General features: G+C 45.4%; 1 protein-coding gene across 1 annotated transcript; it reads left to right on the top strand.

The window, feature by feature from the left end:
• The first annotated feature begins 555 nt into the window (after window positions 1-555).
• On the top strand, window positions 556-2,409 carry LOC138492914 (general transcription factor II-I repeat domain-containing protein 2-like). Its single transcript, XM_069620215.1, has one exon. It carries the CDS (start codon window positions 556-558, stop codon window positions 2,407-2,409), a length of 1,854 nt encoding a protein of 617 aa, XP_069476316.1.
• The last annotated feature ends 24,069 nt before the right edge of the window (window positions 2,410-26,478 follow it).

The following is a 26,478-nucleotide window of genomic DNA, read 5'->3' as shown; positions in this document are numbered from 1 at the left end:
TCCCCTTGTGTGCTCAACAGCTTTCACCTGTATACCAGGGCAACAATAAGTGTTGATTGCCACCCAAACTCTCTGAAAGATAAAAGAATCAAACAACTATTTCATTGTTATTATTTTTTTTATTCGTATGTGCTCCTTGAGTCGCTCAGGAACCATGCTGAAATATAACACTACTCTGTGGTGTAGAATAATACCTAAGTGGTCTTGTCCAGTGCTTGTCTGCCACTATTGGGAGCCTCGATGCACTTCATATGTCAGCACTGCTGAGAAGAAGGGAATGCACAAGAGTCAATCAGTAGGAAAACATCAGTGTTGCGATAGGATAGTGATGAATGTGATAGGTGGGCCGGTAGTAGTAACTAACAAGGCAAAATGTTTCATAAAAGATAGAGCCACATAAATAAGCAGGAGGGGCCATAATACATTGGGGGGGGGGTGCAAAGAATTGTAGTCGGTAACAATCAGTCTTTTCTTTCTTTTTCCAGTTATTTACACAGCTGAGGTGACTCAGAACTTCAACTTGTACTCTTGTCAGGTGTAGACTGGTGAAACAAAATGGCTTCTACCTCTACCTCCCCACCACTGAAGAAATCAAGAACATATTCATATACTTTTAGGGATGAATGGGAAGAACAATATTTCTTCACAAGTTTCAAAGGGAAAGCTATATGTTTAATTTGTCAAGCAAGTGTTTCAGTTGGGAAGAAATGCAATTTGGAAAGGCATTTTAACACAGTTCATAAGTCATATGACATAGACTACCCAACCAACAGTAATCTTAGGCGAGCACGAGTTAAAGAGCTTAAAACTGCATTGAGTGCTCAGCAATCAATTTTTAAGAAAACAGTTTCTCATTCAAAAGCAGCAACTGTGGCATCATTGAAAGTGGCCCATATTCTTGCAAAAAAGAAGAAACCATTTGAAGATGGTGGAATAGTAAAAGAAGCTATGCTTGCAACTGCTGATTCATTGTTCCAGGACTTTAACAATTACTCTCAAATAATAGCTGCCATTAAAGATGTCCAGCTCTCAGGAAACACAGTGGTTCGTAGAATTGAGGTAATGTCAGAAGATGTTGACCTTCAGCTTAGGAGTGATTTAGAAAAGTGTGATTTTATGAGTTTGCAGTTTGATGAATCAACTGATATAGAAGATACTGCCCAGCTATCTATTTTTATTAGAATGGTGTTTGAAGATAGCAGTGTGAAAGAAGACATATTAGCAGTTCTTCCACTTATGGGGAAGACAAGAGGAGAAGACATTTATCAAGCTTTCAAAATGTTTATAAAAGACATCAATATGCCACTTCAGAAACTTGTGGCAGTAACAGATGGTGCACCAGCCATGGTAGGGCGGAATATTGGTTTTGTTGCTCTTTGCAGAAGAGATCCAGACTTTCCAGAATTCAGAAGTTATCACTGCATTATTCACCAACAGTCACTGTGTTCCAAGGTACTCAATTATCAGCATGTCATGACTGTCGTTTTAAAAATTGTCAATTCTATACGTGCAAGGTCATTGCAAAACCGACTTTTCAAATCACTTCTAGATGAAATGGATGCTCAATATGGTTTTCTACTCTTCCATACAGGGGTACGATGGCTTAGCAGGGGTAAAGTACTGCAAAGATTTCTGGATCTCCTACCTGAAATTATTGTGTTTTTAGAAGGAAGAGGGGAACAAGTTGAGCAACTCAGTAACCCTAAATGGTTATCTGATTTGGCTTTTCTTAATGATTTGACATCTAAACTGAATGCTCTCAACCTTGAACTCCAACGGCAAGATAAAACAATAACAGAACTTATTGGGTCAGTTAATGCATTTAAAGTCAAACTGAATTTATGGATGACTCAAATGGAAAAGGGTATCTTGACTCACTTTCCCAGTCTGGAAAAGTTAGTAAGGGAAAGTGCTGTTTATGAAAAAGATATGTATGCTGAACATCTCGACCTGATCAGAAAAGACTTTGAGAAAAGTTTTTCTGATTTCATGATCATTGAACCTGTGGCTACTTTTATAACCAACCCATTCATGGAAACTGATGTCACTGACACTGCATCTCAAATTGCAAATGCATTCAGATTAAGCATCCCAGACCTTGAAATGGAAATTATTACTCTGCAAGCAGACTTGCATCTGAAAGCAAGATCATCACACACCGAAATTTGGGCCATGGTTCAAAAGTCCAAATACCCACTTCTGAAGCAATCCTCTCAGTGTTTGCTTGCTTGTTTTGGGTCAACTTACTTATGTGAGTCTGGATTTTTTACAATGAAGATTTTGAAATCAAAATACCGATCTCGGTTGACCAACACACATCTAAATGACTGCATGAAACTTGCAGTAACCCATTACACCCCCAACTTTGACAAATTGGCCGAAAATATGAAGTGTCAAGTTTCACACTAAACTACATTGGTGTTAACAACTTACATTCAAATGCACTCAAATTATTATAACTTGACCTGGATGATGTTTTTACTTTACACATGGCAAGATATTCAATCATTAGAAAATGTTTGCGAAGTGACTTAATATTCAAACTGAATGCTCTAAAATTGCTAATGCATTCAAATTACACTTGCATTTAAGGATGTCTGAAAAGGCATTTAAAATCTCTTTCCAGACTTGAGAAAGTTAGCAACTGTAAATATAGGTATTATGCCACAGATCTGGACACTTGCATCAAAGACTTTGAAAGAGATTTTTCCATTTTGTACCTTTGAACGTGTAGCTACTTTCACATCCATCAGTTACTGATGTTTGCTTCGAAATTGCAAATGCATTGTTGTTAAACATAGCTGAAATAGGAACCATCACTCCATGAGGTAACATGTTCTGCATTGCATGAACAATCTGAAATCAATGTATGGATCCTGGTTGGGGAATATCAATCTGAATAACTTTCATGTCTAGAGGCTCTCTTATGTTATTTTAAAAGACATTTGAAAGTTAAACTTAATCTGATTAAAGTGTTATGCATTTACTCTTTATGAATTTCAATGTCCATGACCAATGCTCACCCACCCTTACAGAATTTGGCCCAGTTTACTGTCCTTATGTGCATAGATATGCACCTTCTGTTACATTTCAAAATAAATGCTTGGGAGGTTAACTCTCAACTCTCCCTCGCCCTACAAAGAGGTATTTAAATCCTACAACGTTGTGGCTAAGTTTACTGTTATCATGAGCATCAAAGTATTAAATTGGTTCAACAATTTTCAAAAAAATCCTTGGGTAAGAAACATCAAGCCCACCGGTTAAGAGACATTTGACTCCTACAAAGTGTTGACTAACGTTACTGTTATTGTGTGTGTTAACCTGCTCCATTGCTAAACATTAAGCACATTTGAGTGTGAACAATAAAAACCCTTGCAAAGAGGTATGTAGTAAATCATACTCATTTTTTACCATTTTTTTTCCTTTTGTGCAGGGGTTTTCATTCATAAGTGGCAACAGGTTGCTGACTTGCTAAGCATTATGGATGAGCCAGAAGCAAGCTTAGCTAAAACATGATCCCTCCCTCAGAAGGAGAGCTCCTGGATTGAATTCCATGTCACTAAACTACAGTATCCCAGCACACCTGCTCTATGAGTCATGGAAGGCCAGGGTCATTTTGTTTCCGCCGCCTTGCATGGCCCATTGGGGTTTGCAGGCTGCAGTTGAAATCTGTGCAAGGCCACTCCTGCACCACCCCTACATTTCTTTGGCCTGGGGTGGCAAAAGGGTAGCGCTCTGGCTTCACCACATCTGTCAGAACCAGGAAGCTCTCCATGCTTCTTGGTTCCTGGCTTTGGGGTGAACATTAGCCAGACATGCAACATTGGAGCCTACAGCAGGAGTGTCTAGCAGCCTGGGTAACTAGAAAATCATGTTTTGATTTGTGTGTATGTATGAGTGAATATAAGCCTCAGGTCTGTGTGACATGTCTAAGTCTGCATGTGAATGAGATGGCTGTGGTGTGTATGTCGTAGTCATCTATGATTGAATGGATGAATGGTTGTGCATGTGAATGAGAATACAGTTTGGATTTTGTAGTGTGGTGTTTAGGTGCGTGTGTGAGGGAATGAGAAAGCAGTGTGACTGTGTATACTTGTTCGCGTGAATGTGTATTAATGAGAATATTAATGTGTTCCTGTGGCTGGGGGAGCAAGAAAGCCAGATAGTGGTGGAGGGGGGGCATTGAGGAAGCCAGTACATGTACAATGGCAGTGTTCTTTCTCTAGCATTCTCGGCAAAACATTGGTGTCATTGGTGGGGTATAAGACTGCATTGCTGAAGTCATGTATGGAGAGGTTTTCTTAAAGGGGCATGGCATTTATTTTGGCATTATGTCAAACTCAACACGAGTGTTCTTACATGAATACTGGCATAAATTGGTCCAGCCCGCACAGACATGTTGGGGCAGAAACATGAACGTTTCTTTACACTGACATAATATTGGTATATATTGTGGGGAATGGCATCATAAAAAATATTTCGGAAACATGCTCCTGTGCATGGTTAGTGACTTGCTATCTAATGTACATTTTTCATGTGTTACCCTACAAAACGAGCAGTAAACTGTGTGCCATTTTGCCCAATTTGTCAGACAGTGTGCTGTAAAATTTACCATTTTAACACATTTTTTTAAAAAAGTTCTCGGGGGAGAACCCCCCCGAACCCTCCTAGTGTGATTCAGGCTCCCTCGCTACACTCGGTCGCTTAGGAGCATTTATTTGAAATGGTTTTTCACATGCAGTTAAAAATTCTGCCAAATACTTCTATGCTTCTGTGTTTAAAAAAATGGTTTGGGGGGGGGGGGGCATCCTATAAAAAAGAACCTGTAAAGAAGTATTTAAATCCTACTAGATTTCGACAAAAATGTTACTCAATCATGTGCACACAAATGCACCATTTCAAAACATTCAAAGAAATAAAGATCTTGAGGGAAGCAGGAAAAGACAGGAGAGAGACCCAATGCAAAAATGGTTTATTGTTGCACATTAACGTGCCGTTTTTGTGATATTAACTTCAGTTGGATTTTAATTTGATTAACAATCAATTTGCTAACACCTGAACGCTGATATTTTACATTGAGGTTCAGCTGTTGCTCACCATTTCATTTCATACAGATAAGTTGCTCATTGGCCACAAAAGGTTGGGGACCCCTGCTCTGGGGGAACCAGAGAAGTCCCTCCCACACCGTATGCATGAAATCAAAACATTTGGCTCCCTATCAGGCCTAAAATTCAATAGGCAGAAATCAGAAATCCTAACACAGGCAGGGGACACTCCATACATACACAAGGTAGCGTCAGACCTGCACCTGAAGGTAGCGAATGTAACGCTCACCTGATTCCCACGGAGGCGTGGGTCTTGGCAGGAAGCTGTCTGTGACTCGAAAAGTGATGTGCAGGACTCGATTGGCTTCTGGGGTCGAACCTCTTCGCACTGTGTGTCGGACTCGAAGAGTGAGGTTTCTGCAGGTGAAAGAATATGGGGGTTAATGGTCTGGATAGTTGAATGTCCCTCTCTCTCTCTCTCTTCCCAGCTTTTTCGTAGAGCCCCCAGGTCAACGTGCTCACCTTATATAGGTGAATGCTGGGCTCTCCATCTGCGTCTGGTGCAGGGTGCCGTTGCCAGTTCCTTCACTGGTGAAACATAGGCCTCTTGAATTCAGAGGATGGTTACCGTCGTTGTCTGCACGAGCGGTGAGTTTCTGGACACCTTTTGTCTTTATAGTCTTTAAATGCGTGGCACGTTTATATGCAGACTCTATATAATGCTTTTCCCTTATGTATTGCAGGGCTCTTGAGATGGAAGATGAAGTGAAGCGCCTGGAAGTTCGTAAGTATGGCAAGCGCTCTAATTGTCTCTTTCCTTGCAGCTTAGTTCGTGTTAAAGAGACGCCGGAGTATTTGCAGGCGTTTGATTGCGACGAGCGTGATGGACGTAAGTAAATACCTGCTTAATGACTTTTCTTTTGCCTTTCAGATGTTGGTTTGCAGCGGCGGAGTCCGCGGAATGCCAGTAAGTTGTTAACGATACTTTGTCTTTACAGGCGGCGATGCAGAATGAAGAAATCCGGAATCCACAGCGTGCCGGTAAGTATGGCAATGCTTTTGCCTTTGCAGGTGGAGATGCGGCGTGAAGAAACGGCCGCAGCCAATGGATCAGGTGAGTAAGTACTGCGTGTAAAGTTCGCCTTGCTAACCTGTTGTTTCTGTTCTTTGCAGGTGCTGATGATGTCTGGATACTGAAATGGTAAGTAGGATTCTTGCAGGTCCAGGATCAGAAGAAGAAAAGCCGGAGCAGACTCGGTGAGCGTTCTGCTGCAGATGCAGAATAACGCGAAGCACGCTTCATCTATCGGGTGTGGTTTAAATAGCCTTGGAGTGATGAGGCGTCTTCTTCCACGGCCCCGCCTAGGTAAGAAAAGAGTTCCAGTTTCCAGAAGAGTTCCAGTGCTGTATCCAGGGAGTGGAGCTGCCCCACCCAGGTAAGAAAGTAGTTCCTGTTCTTAGATAGCTTCTAAGTGGCTGGTAAGTAAGCAGCATGGTCTGCTGCAGGTAAGTCCACCCAAGCATCCTCACACCTCTTATGAGCCCGGCGCTTCCAGTGCCGGGACCAATGGTTTTGATGAGCCTGGTGCCACCGGCTCCAGGACAAGGTCCAAAAGGTCCCAGTGGGGACCGGCTGGTGCCTAGGATTAGGGTTAGGGGCCTGCTTCCAAGGACGTTGGGCTGGTCCTGGCTCCTTGGAAGCAGTGATCATGACAGCGAACATAGGGGTGAAATATTTGGGAATTACTCTGACAAGAAAGGTTCAAGACCTATAGTCGCAAAACTACCCCCAAATGCTACAACAAATTAAACGGGAACTGACCAGATGGAACCCCATGTCGATATCTTGGTGGGGGAGGATAACAGCTATCAAAATGACCATACTGACTAAACTGCAATATCTATTCCAAGCCATACCGATAAGAAGTCTTCCAGCTTTTTAAAAATTCTTATCGAAAATTACAATGTGCTATATCTGGCAAGGGAAAACCCTGAGGGTGTCAAGCGCGGTGCTCACGACCTCAAGGAATGAAGGCAGCTGTGCTCTACTGCACTTTAGGAAGTATTATGAAGCGGCCCAGTTATGGGTACTGAAAGAATGGATCCCAGACAACTCCCAAAAGCTGTGGGCGGCAGAGCAGTGGCAACGACACCCATCAGACACCTACTCTGGCTACCGAAAAAACATAGATACTCAAACGTGCACATTAGCGAAATAATGAAAGCAACCGTAGAAATATGGGATAAGGCCACACAGAAAGACACTTTAACTAAAGACCCAGCCCCATTCATGCCCCTATTCAACAATCCTGAATTCCCACTGGGAATGGAGAAAAGGTCATTTCAAGAATGAGAGGTTGGGGGGTGTAAAATGGTCAGGGACATGTACCAGGAGCAAAAAATAAGGACTCGAGGAGTGTAAAGCGCTACTAAATCTGAACGCCAATGATAAATACAAATATGACCAACTGCACCATTGGTTGGGCACGCCTAGGATCAAAGAAGCCGCAATGAGGGAGCTAACTCCCTTCGAACAGTATATAATGACACACCCGGGAACAAAAAAGTTTGTGTCAATCGTCTATAAATATATAAATACCTCAGAGGAAGAAATAAAATGGCCATAAATTAAAAGATGGGAGAAGACCCTACTAATCACGCTTCCCAGGGAGCGATGGGAATACATATGGGTGATGATACCAAAACTAACTAAGGTGATGCAGACAAAAATGTGGATGGAAATGCTCCTACAATGCCACTACACGCCAGAAAGACTCAACAGATTTTATCAGAACTCCCCAAACAAATGTTGGAGGGAATGTGGAGGAGAAGGGGACTGGCGACATATCTGGTGGGAATGTCCAAAACTACAACAGTACTGGGAAGAAGTCCAGACACATATGAAAAAGATGTTCCCATCTATGGGGAATATAGGAGAAGAAATATGGCTATGTGGACTATGGGAACCCAAAGACAAACACTTAACTAAAACGCAAAAACGTAATTTTATGGGTCTACTGATTGCCACGTGGCTGGAAATAGCCCAAAAATGAAAACAAAAACATCCGCCCATAGCACTGGATAAGGAGAGTATGGACACACCTGGCGATGGAGCGCATAAAATACAACATACAGGGAGCCCATCAAAAATTCTGAGACGATTGGGGCGTAAGCCTTGCATACCTCCAAAGTGACTATATGGAGCAATGGTGCCCACACAAAATAAAGATATTGGACATGTTGAACTAAGATAGAGGATAAAAAGCCTCATCCACCAAGACTGATGGCAAGGAAATTCCCGGAGGGAGGAGTGGTGGAAGGGGGAGTTGGGGGATGTGGTTGGGAATGTTTCAAGTTATATGTTGTAAAACCAATAAATATAACTTTAAAAAAAAAAGATGGTGCAAACTATCCCCTACTGACTTCTTATGGAGACAGGAAATAACGGAGAAAGCAGTCATGCCACACAAGTTACTTCATCATCGATTGCATATCTCTAAGCAGCATATCGCTGCAGACATCCAAGAAGACTGGTTTGTCCCAAATTTCGAGGAGCACTTGACCAGTTTCGTTATTCACTGCACCGCATGTCAGAATTAGAGCACAGGGATGACATTACCAACAATAAGAGGTACTGTGCCCTGCCCTACTGGGCCGTTCTGCGAGTTGCATATCGACTATGCGGATATGGGTTAGAGGTGCAACAGTTCCTGATATTTAATTGTTGTCGTCTGTCCCTTCTCCCGATGGGTGGAGTTGGGTCCTGGTGCACATCCAGATGCCAAATGTGCAGCTACATTTTTAGTGTGCAAGGTTTTCCCTCGGTGCGTGCAATGTATGAAGGTCAGATAATGGCACACACTTATTTAAACCACTTATTCAACGAAATTGCAACATTGCTTGGCACTAAACATCGAATGAGCACCATTTACCACCTCCAGGCCAACAGTACCGTTGAGAGGGTCAACGGCCTGCTTAAGAGTAAACTGTCCAAGCTTTGCACCACGTTGAATAAAAACTGAGTGCACTGCTTACCGTTAGCACTTTTCAGTTTGCGCACATAGCCCTGCAAAGACCACCATTTATCAACCCACGAGGTGGTCACTGGTCATCGCATGCATACACCCCCGTCCTGCTAGAAGAGCATCAGACGCACACAGAGCAGCATCTGTGTTAGGAGAAGAATTTCACAGCTACTTGACCACCCTAACACGGCCCATTAAACTTGTGTCTCAATAGATTTCACAACCCTTTCAGAGGACACACAAGGTGCTGATGCTGCTGCACCATTGAATTCCTCACCCACTCAACCGTTGCTCCCAGGCGACCTGATCTACGTTTAGAATTTTGTCCGCAGGTGGAGCGACCACAGGTATAACGGGCCATATCGGGTCATCTTCTCCACTACCCTTGCTGTCAAAGTTAAGGAGCTGTGCCAATGGTTCCAGCCAACGGATGTCCAGAGAGCATCCCTGAGCACCCCCATAGTGATGTCCTATGCCCAACAGCCCAAATTTTGTACTGGGACATATTAACTACCTCCTGTTTGGCCACTTGGTATCAGTACCGCCATGGCACACCAGAACTACTGTCATGATCCCTACCCCCAACCCTCATAGGCAAGTAAGTCTTCCCCCTTGGAGCCAAGTTAGGGTCTCTTATGATGCCCTCAAAGGCCTTGCCACCTTGCCAAAGACTATCCTGGAGTCAGTCCTGGCGCCTCTGGCGCCAGGCTCATACTTAATGTGAAGGTAATATGGGACATGGACTTCATAATGGGCTGGGTCCAAAATAAAGGCTCCCACATGGCTCAGTTCTTGGAACTGAGCCATGCGGTCTAGTGTTTTGGGTGTGGTCGGGCCTTGGAATACCTGGGGCTATATAAACCATGCCCAAACATAGGAACACGCTTCGCGTTACTGTGCTGTTGCAGCGGGACGCTCACCGTGTCCAGCTCTGCCTCCTGAATTCCTTACCTGCTGAATCCTGGTATCGTGCACCCTGAAAGAACAAGAACATCATTACTACAGCAGCACTTACCTGTGAGTAGCATCCTGTCTTCGGTCCATCCCTTACCTGGTCCAGAGAACACCAGCATCTAGGCGCCACATCCTTCTCCGGAACACCAGCATCTGGACGCCGCATCCTCGCCCGTAGCGCTGCAACCTGGAAAGGAGACAAAGCAAGAACAGCATTAGTGAACATCAAACCATTCTTGTTAAGGAATCACAAGACGCTTACCTGATTCGAACGTCTCGTGGTCAGCATCCATTTCGTAACATTACACCGACCTGCAAGCAAGACAAGAGACACAGGTTAGCACCAGAAAGGCAAATTAACGCCACGCACCGCACATTACTTTCGGAATAACACAGCGCAACGTGCATTCGCTCACCAACTCATGCTCCGTGCCGATCCGCATGGCACCGCCAAAATCACTTCCCACACCTAGAGGGAAGAAAACAGAGACATTAGCAAAAGAATAAGGAGGAAGAAAGAGAGAAGAGAGACTGAAATATCAAAACTGTGAAGAAGCAACCTACCTTAACAAAGTTGGAGTCACAGCAGGTCTGGACTCGAACAGGGCTCGCACCAGTGAAGTAACTCGGTCACAACACGCCCGCTCCATCTATGCACCCCTGCACCTAGAAGCAGGACGGAGAGCGCATCGTACAAAAAACCAAGGTGAGGACAGGTCTGAGGGAAGGTCTGGTTTTCAAGGGAGGCGGAGGGTTAAGCAGCAAAGAACAGTTTGAACCCAGCACTCCTGTATTGCAGGCCCAACTCTCTGAAGCATTATCAAGGGAGGAGATTCGAGAGGGAGCGAAGGGTCCAGCCAGGCTGAGTGGCGTCCCCATGGATACCAGGTGAGCGTTACAACTACACCGCACTTTTGCACAGAGGGCGCTCTCTTGCACCCTCCCAAACTCTGCTTTGCTTTCCTTATCCCTCTCTCCCTTTCTTTCTCTCATTCCCTCGCTATTTATTTTTTTCCTCGATTAGATCTTTCCTTAAATAATATAATTGCTTTTCAGAAACATAAGATAGTACCAGCGCTCTCAAACGAATCCCTATATATCATGAAAAATGTTAATTTTCATACTGTGTCTAGACTTTCGTATTCGTACTTATGTGCCCAGCATTATATCGCAGGCATTTATTTAGGAGCTGTTTTTATATGGGGTTCACACATAAAAAGGGGGGGTGTTTATCAAACCACCACTAGTATATAATAGTACTAGTACAAATGCTACCTGACATGCCAGCAATAATAGTTCTGTCTCTGTTGCTGACGTATAACTGAATCTGGATTGTTAAGACTTTATTGTCAGGCCATTATTTTTCCCAATTTTATCCACAAGGCCAACTACAATAACAACACTAGTACTAGGATTGTTAATGGTTATATAAAAAGCAGTAAACTATTAAAAAAGACCAACAGAAAGGGCAAAGTATGACACCCATCATGAGCTTGGCTTGGATGTTAGAGGATGTGCGCCACCCAGAACTGTCCAATAGCTGGTACACAGACATGAGCATTGCGGGGAGAGAAAAAGTGAATGGGAGTGGTTATGTTTGTTCATTAATACCGCATGCATCAGGGGTCCCCAAGGTTTTACTGCCACAGGAAGTATCCATTCTAGAGGTTCAATGCCTAATGCACCTAGCGCTATGTAGGATACAAGGCACTATCCAGGCACAGAGTGTAAGGCTCGAAGTATCAGATCCAGACCAACTGCAGTGCAACAACAATCCCAAATGTATCCAGTGTCTTACGAGTCCACATTTAGTGGTAAAAAGACTCAAATATGAGGCAAACAAGTGGCAAAAAATAACACTGAGTTGCATGGCGGGAGGATTGATAGGGTTTGAAGATAAGGTCCTGGCCGGAGTGAATACAGAATGTGCACCATTCTGGACTGATCATATTGCAAAACTGACATGGATAGAAGCAATGGAGAAACATGTGAAAGTGCACAGAGAGGAGATATATGGACTTTGCTTGTACAATGAAGAGACTGTTTCAGTGGGGTCCAATGAACGTTGTAACAATACCATGCAAATCCCAGACACCTTTATTAAATTGGGGTTGGAGACTTCCTAACTGGCCCTAATAAAAATATTCACTTTCACATTAGCCTTTGGGGATCTCTGCACGCTCTCCTTCCCTCGTGCCCTTCAACCCATTTTGCTTTCGTTATTCACTGTTCTGTTATCTTTCAAGAAGCCTTTAACAACGCGCCTTCTCAGACGGCACGGCTCTGTTACCGCTTCTCATCGGCTCCCTCTCCGGCTAAAAACATTCAAGCTTTCAGTTCAATGTCTTTATCCTACAATGCGTAGCCTTGCGGGTAAAACTGTAGCTTTTCACAAACCGGACAAACCGGACTCTCCCTATCTTTGAACTCACTGGCTGCGATTACTTTCGTGCGTCCTTCTGTTTTTAGCTCGTTGAGGTCAGGGTCTTGGCCACCTGCCCCTCAGACACTCCTGGGCAGCCTCACAGCCCAGGGGAGGAAACAAGCAACTTGCTGGTGCATGGAGAAAAGGAACTAGCCGGCCCATCAGCTCCCTTCTCGGAACTCTCCTGGCTTCTTGGCGACACGGCTCTCTCGAAACACTTTTCCCTGCCTCAACTCGTAGCATACTACATAGGGGGTTTGAACCAGAAGATACAAGATGACAAGAAAATCTCTTAATTCATTCTAAAAATAATGTTATTCAACATAGTACAAATTCTCTATATGTTTAAAACCATTTACAAAATTCATTCATAATAAACATCAGCATTACTCCTCAACTCACACTCACAGTACATCTCACACTCTCACTTTTCTCAGTCAATCAAATATTCCCATATTTCCAACATAGGCAATAACTCTTTTCAATTTTCAAGTAACATCACAAATTTGTATAACTGTTATAATATTCGCTATGGATTCAATTCCACATGCACTTTTTTCAACCATATCATAAATACAAGTGCTGTTCACTGTTCATTCTCATTTTGGACAGTTTAGAATCGTCAACACATGTTTCAGTCTTATATCGGGCACTACAAGTATAGCCCTCAAATTCTCAACCTTCTTCAGGACGTTGAACAAAGATCCTGTAATGTCTTTGTCTTGTATAGACTGATATGAGCCACTCCACCTACACAAAAACATTCAGCAATGTTGGATTTATAACTTGGATACCGTGCGCGAGTCTAAACGTGTCTGTAGAGTGGAATGCCCTGGTTACCAAATGGTAAGTTAATTATTCCCTGTGGTTAGTGATGTCTTATAGAACAGAGAGTTCTGCTTATAAGGTACAGTATAACAATGTTTCTGTACGTACTCTGAGAACGTATTATCCTGGACAGAGATATTAACAATGGGGATATTCTGAACGAATATGAATGACGGTTACAACCACTAAGGATTGATGTGGATGCCAGTACATAAAAAACTGGTCGATTTGATGAGGAGAATTCATGATGTAGATGGAGTTCTCTTTTTATCACCAACCTGTTGGCTGTCAATATGAGCGGAAGCAGAAGGTGAGTCTGTCATGCATCATGTCCACACGCCCGCTAGACTCCCCGCAGCACGCCCAATCCCAACATCCAGTGCACATGTAGGACGGGGGCCACGTGAGCAGCTTGGAGTCCATACCTTACATCACAGCAGAAGTCACATTTGGTCCTGGTTGTATCCATTTCTACATTGGCAACTGCCGTGGCACATTGGGTTAGGCAGAGTCAGGCGGTCACTTTCACTTCCGGATCACGTGACAAGGAGATCCCGAACACGTGATTCTGTTTTGGGTCACGTGACTAGGAAACAAACAGGATAAAAGCAGAGTTCCCGCGACCACACATCGCTTCACAGCTGTTCTTCACGACTCTGTTTGGTGTTTGCTCTTCAATCTTGATTCTTGGATTACTCGAACTCGGACCTCGAACTACAGACTTCTTTTGGCTCGCCCTTTGGATTCGGCGCCTTTTCTTGTGGATATCTGGCTGTTTTTGACCTCAGGACTTTCCTACCGGACTTCTTTTGGCTCTTCCCTGGATTGATTTACACTTCTCACGAACTTACGCATATCCACGTCTTCCACGTCAACAACTGCAGGTGGGCTCAGCAACTGGTGACTACTCCGATCACAATCCCAAGTCACCATTACCATTATCTGCTCACGCGCCCCCACGTAGCTGTATCTCAGGTCCCTGTGTGGTTAGCAGCGACCTTACTACTACACTTCGGTAAGCTTCTTCCTGGACAGTACTAGTCCGTTCTGTATAGTGCAACTGCGATTGTTTGTACTAATAATTGTTTGCCTTACAGCGGCCTTGGGGTTTCCAGTGCTATGTGGTTCCAGTATCTCCCACCTGTGGCCTCAAGGATCGCATAGAGGATCATATTATCTCTCCGTGTGTGGTACTTGGGGACAGAGGCCCCTCTAATCTTCACGACAATCAAGTCTTGACAGAGTCATTATGAACATGATTGTATAGTGGACATGCCACCCTTGAGGGCGTGGTTAGGAGACAAATCACAAATAGTAAGCTCATTTAGGTTTTGGGTCATAGACCTGATATGAGTACACTACCTCATTAATATGTTAATAAGTGATAAGAATGTCTATCATGAAAATGAGTATTCTTTATAAGCAAGAAGTAAGCCCATATAGTCGCAATCCCAATACCTGACATCAAGAACACATTGGGACATGATTAGAAAGTTTGCGACTGCAAGTGAGATGGAAGATATTGCGTAGTCCTCTTTCTATATCCTACGATCAAATAGGGGAATCCTTTCTTGCTGTTCATATTAAAGTCAAGCCGGAAAAGAAGGCAAGCCGCCATAGGAACGGACGGGGAAAAAACGATATACGAATCGCGATAGAGGCACGATTCTGAGCGGGTAAATGGGACGGCTGTGCTCTGTTCTAAGACAGACAAATGAATCAGCAGGGTTTATACGAATATGGTGAAAAGACCATGGAATGTAGATTGCGATACACAAATGCAGAAATACAACGAGTGAGATGTATGTGCAGCGATGTAGTTGACAGGTATAGGCAAGACCATTTAAATGGAACAGTGTTATAAAATGAAATAGAATCATGTCTGAGAGTTTAAAAAGTGGCAGTAAATACTAGATGCTGTAGTTAATGAGAGAAAACGGCACAATGGTAGGAATCGGAATAGAGTCACGCCCGAGAGCTAAAGAGATAGTCAAATTATAGGATGTAAAATTGCCAGTAAATATCAGATGCAGGAGTTAATGAGAGAACATGGCACCATGGTAGAATTTGGAATAGAGTCACACATGTGAGCCAAAGAGATGGCCAAAGTACAGGATGTAAAATAAAAATTAAAAACTAAAACATCAGATGCCGTAGCTTATGAGAGTAACTCTCTGACAATATGTTGTTGTCTAACTACAGGTTAATGTATCCTTTTTTTAAAAATGTATTTTAATTTTTTTCCAATAACAATACAAACTTAGTATCATCTACAAAGCCGTTGCACATTTGCTAATAACTCCCCCCATCCCTCCACCCAACAAAGTCCAAGACTGTAATGTTATAATGCAGTCTATACGCGCTGGGGACTAACGTGGGCTGTCCTCCTTAGTACAGAACAGTGTCACCGGCAGGGCCACCCATTGCAGTAGGTCGTCGGAGGTGTCCAGTTCTTGTTGACGTTGTGCCAGCTCCCAAGCCCCAGTTTCGGCTGTAGACCATCTGCGGAGGTCCTCCCACCACGTTGCAACACTAGGGGCCCTGGGGCATTTCCAGGCCATAGCAATTCGTCTTTTTGCCAGGATGTACATTAGGTCATTGAGTTTATTTAGAGGCTTGTTCTTTTTGCCTTTAGGGTATGAGCCCAGGATACAAGCTTTCAATGTTATGTCTGCTTCGGCCACCCTTGCTTTGATTTGTGTCCAGAAGGCTTGTATTGGCGGGCATCCCCAGAACATGTGGGACATTCCGGCGGAGAGTTGCTGGCATTTGGGGCACCTTGCGGCACCCGAACTGCAGAATCTGGAGATGATGTCTGGAGTGAGGTATGCCCTATTAATGATATAGAATTGTATGAGCTGCAAACGGGCATTTCTAGATACTTTTTTGTGGTAGTGTGTTATAACCTCCCACTCTTTGCCCACGAACTGGGTGCCAAGTTCAAGTTCCCACTTCTCCTTACTCTTGAGTTCATGCTGTGTGGTGCAGTTGAGCAGTTTTTCATAGAGCCTCGAGGTTTCGTGTCCTCCCTCTGCAGCGCTCAGCAGGTTCTCAATGACCTTGTGTTCTGTGTTGAGGGATTGCATCTCCGGCCATCATTTTGTGAGTCTTTTTACCACAGCGCCGTGTAGGAGGAATTGGCCTGTTGGAATCCCTGTGGTCTCATGCACCTCAGTGAACGTGAGGGTGCCTTGGTCATCTGCTAGATCGCTCAGGGTGGCGACTCCGAGGGGTTCCCATATGTTCCTAACCACTTTCTGGCCCTCTGGTCTGGTTGACATGATTGCGGCTATCGGAATCTGCGGGGAGAACGGGTCAACTAATTTGGCAGTTTTGCAGGCCCGCCTCCATATCAGAGTGCCCAGACGGATTAAGTATGAGTCTTGTTGTTTTGTATCTGGCTCGGTCCAGAGCAGGTCCCTAAGCAACTTCAGATGATCTGCGGGCTGTAGAAGACGAGTGTCTGAAGAGGTGTCATCAGCCATCCATTGGATCACGTGCTTCAATTGGCCCGCTAAATAGTAGAGTTCGAAATTGGGGACCTTAAGGCCTCCTTTGTCATACGGTCTCTGCATTGTGTCTAGGTATGAATCCTAATGCCGAGGTATTTAAATGAGGTGGGTTCCCATTTGAGAGCTAGCGTGGGGAGGTGTTCTCTCTTAGTTTTACTCACGGCTGCAAGAGGGTACAGGCAAGACTTATCGTGGTTGATTTGGATCCCTGTGCATCTATGAAACCCCTCCAATGCCTCCAGTATGTAAGGTAGTATGTGTTTGGGGTCCCTTAGATAAAGGAGCATGTGGTCCGCTTACATAGAGACTAAGTGGGTCACCCTGTCTATTGCTATGCCTCCGTCTCCATACTCCTGCCTAAGATATGCCACCACTGGTTCAATAGCCAAGATGTAGAGTAAGGGGGATAGGGGGCATCCCTGCCGGGTTCCTCTGGAGAGTCACCATTTGTCAGAGTAAGTGTTATTGGTGCGCACTCTGGCTGTGGGGTTCGTGTAGATGAGTTTGACCCAATTCAAGAAGACTGGCCCTATCCCCATTTTAGCTAAGGTGGCAAGGAGCCATTTCCATCGGACCGAGTCAAAGGCTTTGGAGGCGTCCAAGGACGCCACTGTGCATTTAGCGGGCTCGCTGTCCCAGGTTAATATATCCTTATGATGAAAGAATAACAAGTGATTAAGATCAAACCTTACAGAAACTACACAACAAATACTGCCCTGTGGGATTGTCTGCCCAGTGTGGAGGAAGGATTGGTGAGTTTTGCCTATAAAAATAAATTAAAAAAAAGAATGATGCCGAGGTGTAACAGTTGGACACAACTCTGATGACTTATAGAGCCCTGTTCCTATGTTGTTGAAGGAGGAATAGGAAAGAAGGAGACATACCTGTTGAGTAGTGGGGCAATTCAGTCCATGAAAATCACAAGCAATTACAGAACGTGATCTGCGTCTAGCTCCAGGTATTTGGGATGATACCGTATGATAACATTTTTATGTTACAGAAAAGTGAGAGTTAACAGAGAATCTAGCAGTGATTCTGTGTGTTTACTTTTTATAGGCCCGAGGTGAAGATATCACGTTCTGGACCTAGTGAAGGATTTATTCCAGTTCACCTTCTCTTGCATCTCCTATAATATATGTGGAGGTGAGTTTAGGTGGAGGCAATCATGTATAAAGTTGCTTGGATGACAAGACAAAATTACAGGTTTTATCGTAGTGGTTATATGTTTTTGTGTAGGTGGAGAGGCTCATATCAGTCTATGCAAGACAAAGACATAACAGGATCTTTGTTCAACGTCCTGAAGAAGGTCAAGAATTTGAGGGCTATACTGGTAGTGCCCGATATAAGACCGAAACATGTGTCGATGATTAGAAATACTCCAGTATGAGAATGAACAGTGAACAACACTTGTATTTATGATCTGGTTGAAAAAGTGCACGTGGAATTGAATCTATAGCGAATATTGTAAAAACTTGTGATGTTACTTGAAAATTGAAAAGAGTTATTGCCTATGTTGGAAATATGGGAATATTTGATTGACTGAGAAAAGTGAGTGTGTGAGATGTACTGTGAGTGTGAGTTGAGGAGTAATGCCGATGTTTATTATGAATGAATTTTGTAAATGGTCTTAAACATATAGAGAATTTGTACTATGTTGAATAAAATTATCTTTAGAACAAATTAAAAGAGATTTTGTCATCCTGTATCTTCTGGTTCAAAACCCCTATATAGTCTTCTTGATATTTGCCTGAGGAACCAGGGATTAGATAACAGGTAACCCCCTAATATTTTTCAACTCGTACCATGTCAGCGTCTCTCTCCCTGGCATGGTTCTCTGCAGCTATCTCTCAGCTGCTCCTCCATCTCACCATCCAGCTTTCCTTCCTCCTTGGCCCTTGCCTTCCTCTCTGTGTCTTTCTGTGCTCCGCCTTTTATAGTTTGAAAACGGTCGATGAGTTTCAGTGTGTGTGATTGTGACTGAGTGCCTGACCTTAGTGGGACAAGGTCGTATGTTACAAGTGCTAATCTTCCTAGTCTCAGTCTTCCTCTTCCTTGTCTCAGTAGTTGGGCTGATAAGGAAAGGAGGAGAGTTAGGGAGTTGTAGTGTCCCATAAAGGTCAAAGGAATACGGGATGAATAACTGTCAGGAAATGGGAGATACCATGTCCCACTTTCTGGTGTCTCCCCCTACAGCTCCCCTGAGTGCCCCCTACCTAGGTGATACTCCCTTGCTTGTCCACCCCCGGGGTCGGGAGGCAATAGAGATGGCCCGTCCCAGGCCACCCGTATAAAGGATCCCTGGGAACCGAGTCGTGAAACACCTTCAGGTTTTTCACAAAAGAGACAGCCGCAGTGATAGACTACTACTGGGTGTGTGGTAAGCAGGCGTACTTGCACCTCCCACCATCATGGAGGGGCTACTGTTTGCTCACTACCTTGCACTCAGCGCTGCTTGTAATACCAGAAGAGCATCTCCAAGGGGGGGGCCGGTGGACTCATGCTCACCAATGGCAATTCCCACCTCCGATGTGCCTACCAGAAACCCATTGCTGGCCCCAAAATTCAACATCCTTCCTGAAAGCGAAAGAAAAGAATAGCTACAGCGAAAGAAAAGATTTAACTATTTAGCTTGCAATTCATCCGAAATTCTCAGCGAGATACCTGATGAGTACAGGCGATTCAGTGGCGCTGAGAAGTTCTTTGCGCGACTGTTGCTGCTTGGGGTCCAGCCAGCTGCTAACGCCAAACTGCTTCAAATAGTAAGCTGGGAGCTGATACAGCTGGCAAATGACAGATCAAGGGTTCAACGCCATAAAAGTAGAGTTGCGGGCCCTGAGATTGATGACGATACAGAACCTCTATGTTCTTGACCTGTTCACGGTGACGGAAAGAGGCGTGTACAAAAACATAGGAGATTCCTGTTGCACATTCGTGCCTCCTAATGAGGCAGAGAACGGCTCACTCACGCAAAAAATAGGAGCCATACACATCCTGGGAGTGCGCATGAAACAAAGAGCTGGAATACAGAGAGAGGACTGGTTTGAGAACATTTTCTCTTGGGCCCCTTCCTGGATGGGAACAATAGTGAAGATGCTGGTACCCATGATCGTGTTTGTGCTTGTCATCTTTTGCACCTGCCGGTTGGGTCTCAGATGCTGTGCCAAAGTACTGCCTAGTAGCACTAGGATGATGGTCTAAATTGGGGTGTCCAACGCACCTCATGGTACCACAGAACACGGCACCCAGACAGACGACCCAAACAAGCCCTGCATGGTTCGACTTGAGTATCACTTACACCCCTATGGCACTATCACCATGCCCCCACCAGATCCTGAAAACTATACTGAACATTCGGTTGATTTAGCTGGGGATGAGGGTGTGTATGTGTATATGTGTATATATATATATATATATATATATAGATAGCCCCCACAGAAGACCAACACTCAAGGCCTCTACCTACAGTCTCTGCCAGTCTCAGCTGCGTTGAATGCGAAGCTAGACATGCTTCTCATCAGGTACTGTCTGCCCCTACTATCGGACACTGGGCTCAGACAATCAGACTACTGTTACTGCCAAGATTATGTATTGCATAACATTGATGTGTCTAATTGCCATGTTGTTGCCTAAATGCCCAATCAATGCTTTGGGGTTAAAACAGTGACAGGATATGTAGATTCTAATGTTTCTGCACTGTCAGCTAATAGCTATACTGTCATGTCATTCAAACGCTATCTGTGTAAAGCTGGACATCTAAGCACTAATTACAGTACTAGCACTTTTGGCTCTGCTAACACCCTTGAACAGAACAACACTGCTACCACAGAAGCGTATGCTCGGTCTGCTCTTAATTGCACCAGACGTGGCATTTCTGATATTCATGTACAAAAGTCAATTTTGCATGTGCGTGTATCCTGCCACCCTATAACCGCTCTGCCACCACCCAGCTCCTTCCACAAATCTGCTCTGAATTTTTCAACGCTCACGCGCAATTACTTATTGTCCCTACTCTGGCTAAACAAGCTGCAACCTCCATGCCATATCAGGGCCAGCGTTCGGCTGACGAATGCGAGCTTGCAAGTACTGTTCAAACAAGCACTGCACATATCTGCTGCTTGGTTGTCAGCAGAGCTCTGCTGGACCGCAAACACTGCAGCACCCTGACACACGGGGCGGCCGGTCAGGCTGCACTTATCCCCAATATGAATGCCAGCCCAATGATACTTGCCACGCCAGCCCTGATTACGAAACCACATCCCCCACAAGGCCGTGCAGGCGCGCATTCGCTGAGTAATCTGTCTACAGCAGTTAGGCTGACCGCTCCCTTCTCATCCAGCTTGTGTTCCACAACAGCATCCACATCCCATATACAAGTGGGCCGCATCATCAATTCTGGTATGTCCGCCCATGATCCTCGATGATAACGGTAAGCCGCTTACACGTTTGGCGATCTTTGCAACCCACCAAGAACAGCCTACCAACGCCCACAAGCCGATTCCTCACTTGCCGGACAGAGGTTGCCACGCCCACCCCCCCACACCGAAATAACTCTCCCTCTATCCCTTCTATGATATATGATATGATATGATATGGCATTTATAATGTGCCTATACACAAGTGTTTCAAGGCGTGACGCGGCAGGGGCGGGGGAGACAGACAACGATCCTACTAGGCCAGGTGTCATTCAGATCGCGCACGTGCAGGGTAGAGGAGAAGGGAAAAAGTGCAAGGGGAAAGGGAGAGGAGAAGTGCAGTACAGGTTTAGTAGAAACAAGATAAATAATAAGGGCCAGCTGGTGGCAAGTGCAAGATAAGTGCAGACAAGTGCTGGGAAGGGGGGCTGTAGGGATACAGAGACAGTCCCACAGTGCAGGGGTTGACAGGGAGGCAGTGCAGAAGAGAGTGGCTGGGCCACGGACCGGGATAGGTGAGTGGCCCCGATGCAGATTCAGTGCAGTTTCAGTAATATTAACAGGGGAGAGGGGGGAGAGAAAGCAGAGGCAAAGAGGAAGGTTTTGAGGCGCTTCCGGAACCGGAGATGGTTCTCCTCAAGTTTCAGGGACGCAGGAAGGCTGTTCCAGAGGGAGGCCCCTGCTGCAGAGAGAGATTTACCCCCAGCTCGTTCCTTGGAGAAGCGGCTGACCCTGAGGGAGTTGGAGGCGGATGAGCGAAGAGCTTGAGAAGGAAGATATTTAGGAAGAGAGAGTTGAAGGTATTTTGGCCCGAGGCCCCAGAAGGCCTTGTGGACAATGCAGAGGGTTTTGAACTTAATCCTCGCAGCCACTGGGAGCCTGTGTAGCGATTTCAGTCCTGGAGAGATACGGTCCCTGGGCTTGAGGCCAAGGACAAGTCTTGCAGTCCTGTTCTGGATGAGTTGCAATGGGCGGAGGGTAGAGGCATGCAGATTTAGATAGAGGCTGTTACAGTAGAGAGAACCAGGGCTCTAGAGACAGTGAGCTTCTGGGGGAAGGAGAGGAAAGGAAGGATACCTCTGAGGAGGTGTAGCTGGTAGTGTGACTTCTTAGAGACGTCAGATATGTGATGAGAGAAAGAGTGTGGAGTCGAAGATGACCCCAAGGTTTTTAGCCCTGCAGGTAGGAGCAGGAAGAGGGCCAAGAGAGGCCGGCCAGAGAGCTGCAGGGAAGGAGAGAGTGGGTGTGCCGATGAGTAGAATCTCAGTCTTACTGGCATTAAGGCAGAGGTCATTGGCGGCACACCATTCCTGGATAGCAGAAAGAGAGTCATAGATGAGGGAAGGAGAAGAGGAGGCCGAGGGTAGCCTAAAATATCATCCGCATAGCACTGAAAGTTGGGGCAGAGAGCAGCGATGCGGTGGGCAAGAAGTGCCAAGTACTGGTTGAACAGCCAAGGAGAGAGGTTAGATCCCTGGGGGACACCACAGGTAGAGATAAAGATGTCAGAGAGGAAGGACCCCAGTTGGACCTGGGAGGGTCGATTGGAGAGGAAAGAGGACAGCCATGCCAGAGCCTGACCAGTGATACCCAGGTTATCACGGAGACGGTTGAGCAGGATGGTATGGTTGACAGTATCAAAGGCAGAAGAGAGATCAAGCAAAATGAGAACACAAGGAGTGTTTGAGTCAAGGTTCGAGAGCAGGTCCTCACAGATGTTCAGGAGAGCAGTTTCCGTGCTTCTGGCAGCTCTGAAGCCAGACTGATGGTCGTGAAGACTACCAACAGATTCAGCATGGAGATTAAGATGGGAGATGGCCAGTTTCTCCAGGAGCTTGCCCAGGAAGGGAGTGATAGAGATTGGGCGATAGTTAGCCGAGCAGGAGGGGTCGGAGGAGGGTTTCTTAAGAAGGTGGTGCACAAGGGAGTGCTTGAGGGGGGATGGGAAGACTCCAGAGGCGAAGGAGTGATTGCAGAAGTCAGCCAGGGCAGGAGTCAAGGAGTCGATGTGGTCCTTGATGGTTTTGGAGGAGCATGGGTGGACCTGTTTTGACGAGACTTTCATAGATCGGACTTGTCTCGAAACCTTGTCAGCAGAAAAAAGGGGAAAGGCAGAGAAGGAGGGAGGAGGGGTGGCTGCAGAAGGGCCAAGAAAGAGCAGGGAGTAGAGGGGGTGGGAGGTGATAGGAGTAGAGTGAGGACAGGATGTCCTGAGTTTTTTAGATGAAGTGAGAGGCTAGTGCCATGCAGAGGGTCTGGGAGGGGGACAGGAGCGGTAGAGACTTCTAACAATATGATCCTAAGGAGGAATCAAATACTATACTCTCGATCCTGTGGCACCCCTGCTGTCAACTCACCCCAAAATCTACATAAGCGAAACTAAACTTTACGCCTGCGCACAGCATCCCACATCACCTTAGATGCCCCCCACTCCAAGCCACCAACGCAACCACAACATTATCACTACTTCTACATGCCAACTCACTCTCTCTCTCTGCACCGTGCAGCACAACCAAGGCAGCTATGGCCCAGTCTCCAATAATACCCCCACTCCAGCTATAAGCCCCAGGAAGGAGTCTTGCCCTCACCGGGTCACCACCACAGCCAGCCTGGCTGTCAACATGAAGCCTATCCCTCCACACATCACCATCAAGAAAATAGCCTCACCACCTAACACCCACTACAGACAAACAGCCCCTATACTCCAACAGCTCAACATACCATCACACCATTCCAACCTCAAACAGGGCTCTGGCCCATTGGCCCCATTCACAGCCAGCCAGCCCCCTTTGAACTGTACCCTCATCAACGCACAATCACTGCCGCACATGTTTTACACATCAACAACCTCATCCCCAAACACAACCTTGACACCATAGCCATATATGAGACCTGGCATCATGAGGCCTGCGGCCCTGCCTTCTCTCCAGCAATACCTCCGGGATACACCATCTTCCGGAATGACAGATCCTCCGCCAGAGGTGTAGGTGTTGCCCTCATAGCCAGAAACTACTTTCCAATCAGAAGATGCAAGTCCTCCCTCGTTGGTTCATCTGACCTCCTTTCACCCAAATTCTCACCCTCACCCACATGCACTATCACCATCCACCTCCTCTACCACCCAGCGGGCCCCCAACAAAACTTCGAGCAAAACCTTCACATTCTTCAAGACAACCCAAAAGCCTCCTCTAAAATGATCCTGCTGGGAGACCTTAACCTTGGCCTATATGACCCTAACGACCCACATGCATCTTCCCTTTCTGACGCCCTCAACACCCTAGCATACTGTTAACGCACTACCTCTCCCACACAGTCTAAAAGACGTACTCTAAATTGGATCGATGACCACAATTGTAAGATCACCACCAAGCTATTACTCCTTGTCCTTGGTCTGACCATCACCAAATCATCTTCTCTATCCCTCAGCTTGCAAAAATCATAACTACATCCAACCATCTACCTCCTGCTGTGACACAAAGCTCTTGCAAGCTCACTAGAGAACACATCATTCCCCTGCTCAACACTCCAGACCTCCAGCCCCTGTTTGCATCCAACCCCAACACACTAGTGGCAACATACACTACTATCCTCTCCAAGGCCGTGAATACACTAGCCCCTAATGCCCCTCACAAATCAAAGATAGTCAGACACTCAAACGCCTGGTTTACACCTGACCTCATGGAACTCTGCACTCTGACACAACAAGCTCAGCTCACCTGGCTGAAGGATCCTTCTGATTCTTTGAGTTCAATAAAATATCAAGACAATACAAGGCAGCCATTATCACAGCAAAATCTAATTCCTACAACACTAGAATCAGCATGGCCACCTCCACTACTAAAGAAATCTTTACTATATACGGGGAACTGAAAGCTCCCTCCTCATCACCCTCACCAAAGATGTGACATTGTGCGCTGACATTCAAGCAGAACCCGTAGGCAAAATCGACACCCTAAAACAAAAAATACTCTCATATCACGCTACCTTCAATAAGGACCCAACAGCCACAAACCTTAACCCCCCAGCTCCCTCCACCAAACAATTCACCTTCAGAGACCTCACCGAAAGCAAAGTCTTAAAACTAATACATAGCCTGAAACCCTTTAAATGCAAAGGCGATATTTGCCCAGCATCCCTCGTCAAAGACTGTGCGGACGTGGTATCCTTCATAAACACTTAATTTCACAAAAAGTACCATGCCAGCCAGCCTTAAAGAAGCCTGGGTCCTCCCCCTCCTGAAAAAACCTCACTAGACCCATCCATCCCATTTAACTATAGGCCTATTACAACTGTCCCCTTTCTATTAAAATGTTAGACCATGCAGCTTTCCTTCAGGTTCAGCCATTCTTGGAGAACAACAAAATCTTAGGGATTTGCCAATCTGGCTTCCACCCAGGACATGGAACAGAATCTTCCCTTCTCGATCTTAAAAACCAGCTTGACAAGATCAGGGATAAAGGAAACTGTTCCCTTTTCCTCCGTCCTATATTTGTCTGCATCGTTCAACATGGTCGACCATCCAAGTGGGGAAAGGCTACGAACCCACACTGTTTGAGATGCAAGAGGGAGGAAGGCTCCTTCTATCATATTCTGTGGGAGTGTGCCAATATCCAACAATACTGGCAACGATGTTGTGATGAACTGTCAAGGGTAATGGGTAAGAGGATACTCGTAAATGCCAAACAATTACTGTTGGGGATAGAAGAGGACATTGATCTTACGAGGTAAGAGAAAGCGCTCTTTTCTACCACCACAGCGATACTTAAAAGGAATATAGCGCAGCTCTGGGGCTCCGAAAGAACACCGAGCTTTGAACAATGGATCACGGATGTGGACAGTTGCATTGCTATGGAAAAAAGAGTCTACACTGCTAGGGGGTGTAGCGCAGAAAATATGGCAATGCTGGGAAGCGGCGCACTAATAGTAACTCATAAGGATGTGCAGTTACGCCATTCAGAGACTTGCAAATGAATTGATGAATATAACATGTATGAGACAAACTGCTGTGATATGTTCAGAAGCTCGCTTATAAGTGTTCAAGGCGGGGAGTTGCTGGTGGGCGGGTATGGGTAGTTTTGTTTACTCCGCTGTGCGGGGCTGTATGTTTTGTGTTCTCAAAAACCAATAAAATGTTATATTAAAAAAAAAAAACATGGTCAACCATCAAATGCTCTGTCAACACCTTATTACCCACGCCAACTTCTCCCCACATGCAACAGCCTGGATTGCATCATTCCTGGAAGGCAGAGTCATGAGAGCGTCTTCTCAGACACTGCC

This window comes from Ambystoma mexicanum, chromosome 10 (genome assembly GCF_040938575.1).
Source record: "Ambystoma mexicanum isolate Mex_15411 chromosome 10, UKY_AmexF1_1, whole genome shotgun sequence".
Classification (NCBI taxonomy): Eukaryota; Metazoa; Chordata; class Amphibia; order Caudata; family Ambystomatidae; genus Ambystoma; species Ambystoma mexicanum.
This window is presented reverse-complemented; position numbering and strand designations above follow the sequence as displayed.